This window comes from Seriola lalandi, unplaced genomic scaffold, assembly GCF_002814215.2.
Source record: "Seriola lalandi dorsalis isolate HSWRI2012SDOR001 ecotype SW California unplaced genomic scaffold, Sedor1 jcf7180002053878, whole genome shotgun sequence".
Lineage (NCBI taxonomy): Eukaryota > Metazoa > Chordata > Actinopteri > Carangiformes > Carangidae > Seriola > Seriola lalandi.
Window position 1 is genome coordinate 4,115 of NW_019524431.1, and position 2,182 is coordinate 6,296.

The 2,182-nt window shown below is 39.9% G+C and overlaps 1 protein-coding gene across 1 annotated transcript in view; it reads left to right on the forward strand.

Moving 5' to 3' along the window:
• Positions 1-219: 219 nt before the first annotated feature.
• LOC111651945 (cadherin EGF LAG seven-pass G-type receptor 3-like) overlaps positions 220-2,182 on the forward strand; it is a gene marked incomplete at its 5' end in the record, with an annotated part of 3,820 nt that continues 1,857 nt past the window's right edge. Inside the window, 2 exons of the mRNA XM_023402016.1 lie at positions 220-345; positions 1,999-2,168. Coding sequence (XP_023257784.1) covers positions 220-345; positions 1,999-2,168 — 296 coding nt within the window. The remainder of the gene's footprint in view (positions 346-1,998; positions 2,169-2,182) is intronic.

Here is a 2,182-nt window from a genome sequence, read left to right on the forward strand (position 1 = left end):
TGCTGAACTAAACCTTTCAGGATCAGAAACTGTTGTTTGTAAAAATCCCATTGGCTGTTTTTGGAGGGAAGCAGGGGGGGTGATAACTTCAGGGTCTAAACATACATCATCATCTAAATATCAGAAGTAATTCACAGATGAAAACCGCACAGATCAAAGTGTAAGCAGACATGTCGGTGACATCGGCGATGATGTAACTCTCTCTCTTGCTTCTCATAGGCTGCAGTGCCAAGCTGCCCTTCTGTAAGTCCAGCCCCTGTCAGAACGGAGGAACCTGCAGGGTGAGCTGGGAGACGTTCTCCTGTGACTGCCCCCTGGGGTACGGAGGGAAGGACTGCAGCCACGGTGAGAGGTTTATCTTCCTCCTGTGGTCCGACGGCTCATGTCTCATTTTATCAATGATTATCAATGAGGAGAGACCGCGGCTCAGATAATTGGCAGTTTGATGAGAGTGGTCGTATTTTTAAAAATACAGCATCAGCGGCCTTTATTTGATTCCAGTAATTAAGCTCCTAATTAATAAGTGAATCATTTAGAGATGTTAAAATGCTCCAGGTAACACCTTTAAACTGAAACAGTTCTTATTTACACAGCAGATTAATTACAGGAATAAGACACAGCTCTTTTAATGAACTCAGACTCACAAATGCTCCGTCTTTCATTCATTCAGGTTATTTCAGGATTTTCCCGCCGTTCTAGTCCAGTCCTCATTTTGTGTTCAACCCTGTGCTGTATGAGCGGACGGCATGTCAGTGACGGAGAGCTGAGTGAATGAGTGTTGATCTGTTTTAACGAATCAGCACAAGCAAAAAGAGAAAACAGATCATTCAGGAAACTGCAGCGTTGCTACAGTTAGCATGTGAGCTAGCTGTTTGTTTCCTGTGTGTAATTGGACCCAGAAAAAGTGACGAGTGACGAGATGACATTTTTATCTTGATGTTCAGACCTCCGGGGAAATCAGAGCAAATTCAGTTGTGATTTTAAGATGAAAAATCTTCACAAGTTGTGAGAGTGTTTTCTAACAGCATCGTCATCATCAGGGAGGAAAGTAAATTAAAAACAGGATGTGACGTGTGCAGCACGTCTTCTTTAAACTCTTTAAATCAGCAGCTGTCTCGTCTATCAGCTGTTGACACTCTGTGTTTCCTTTATTAATAAATATTACATCTTTATAATTATTACTTCAGTTTTTACTTGGTCTTTTAACAAGCTCAGAAACAAAAACACAAAAATACTGTTTAAAGCAAATTTAATGAACGTGTCACCGTCTTTGTCACAATGAACCGCTCACAGCATCAGAGCCTGACGAGTCTCTATCATCAGATCATCCATCATTCATTTATTATTCAGCAACAAAGAAACTGTAAATCTGTTGTTTTGTCTCAGAATCAAAAAACAAAAACTAAATTCACGTTCAGAAAGAGGAAGTGAAGTGTAAAACATTCAAAATAAAAGCCAAGAGGACATAAAAGTGTAACATTAAGCTGGCAAAGGATCAATATCAGGGTAATGATAGAAGATTCATAAATGAATGAATGAATGAATGATTACATTAAAAGTACAAAACAATAAATTATTACTTTTTACATTCAGTCATTCATTCATTCATTCATTCATTCATTCATTCATCTTTCGAACGTTACTCTGGCGTAGATCCGTTGCTTGCTAAATGTTACACTTTAATGTCCTGTTGGCTTTTATTTTGAATGTTTTAAACTTCACTTCCTCTTTCTGAACGTGAATTTGTCTTTGGTTTAGAATTAAAAAGTCAAATAAAACCATGTTAATTCGGTTTTTGGTTTCAAACTAAATAATGATAAAAAAAAAGGGAAAAAAACGAAAAAGGATCATTTTGACTGTTTTTTATTTTTTTTGATTCTGACACTAAAAACGTTTTTTTCCATTTTGGTTTTGAAACAAAACGATGATCCCAGACTCTGATCAATAACGGGGACTTTTCTTTTTTATTCACCCTCGCATTCTCACCCTCAACCTCAGTGATGCCACACCCCCACCGCTTCCTGGGAAACAGCGCCCTCTGGTGGGACCTGAAGAACGACGTGACCATCTCCACGCCCTGGTACCTGGGCCTGGTGTTCAGAACCAGAGCACGAGAGGGGACGCTGCTGCAGGCTCAGGCCGGCCAGTACACCAGCCTGCTGTTCCAGGTGTGAGCACACAC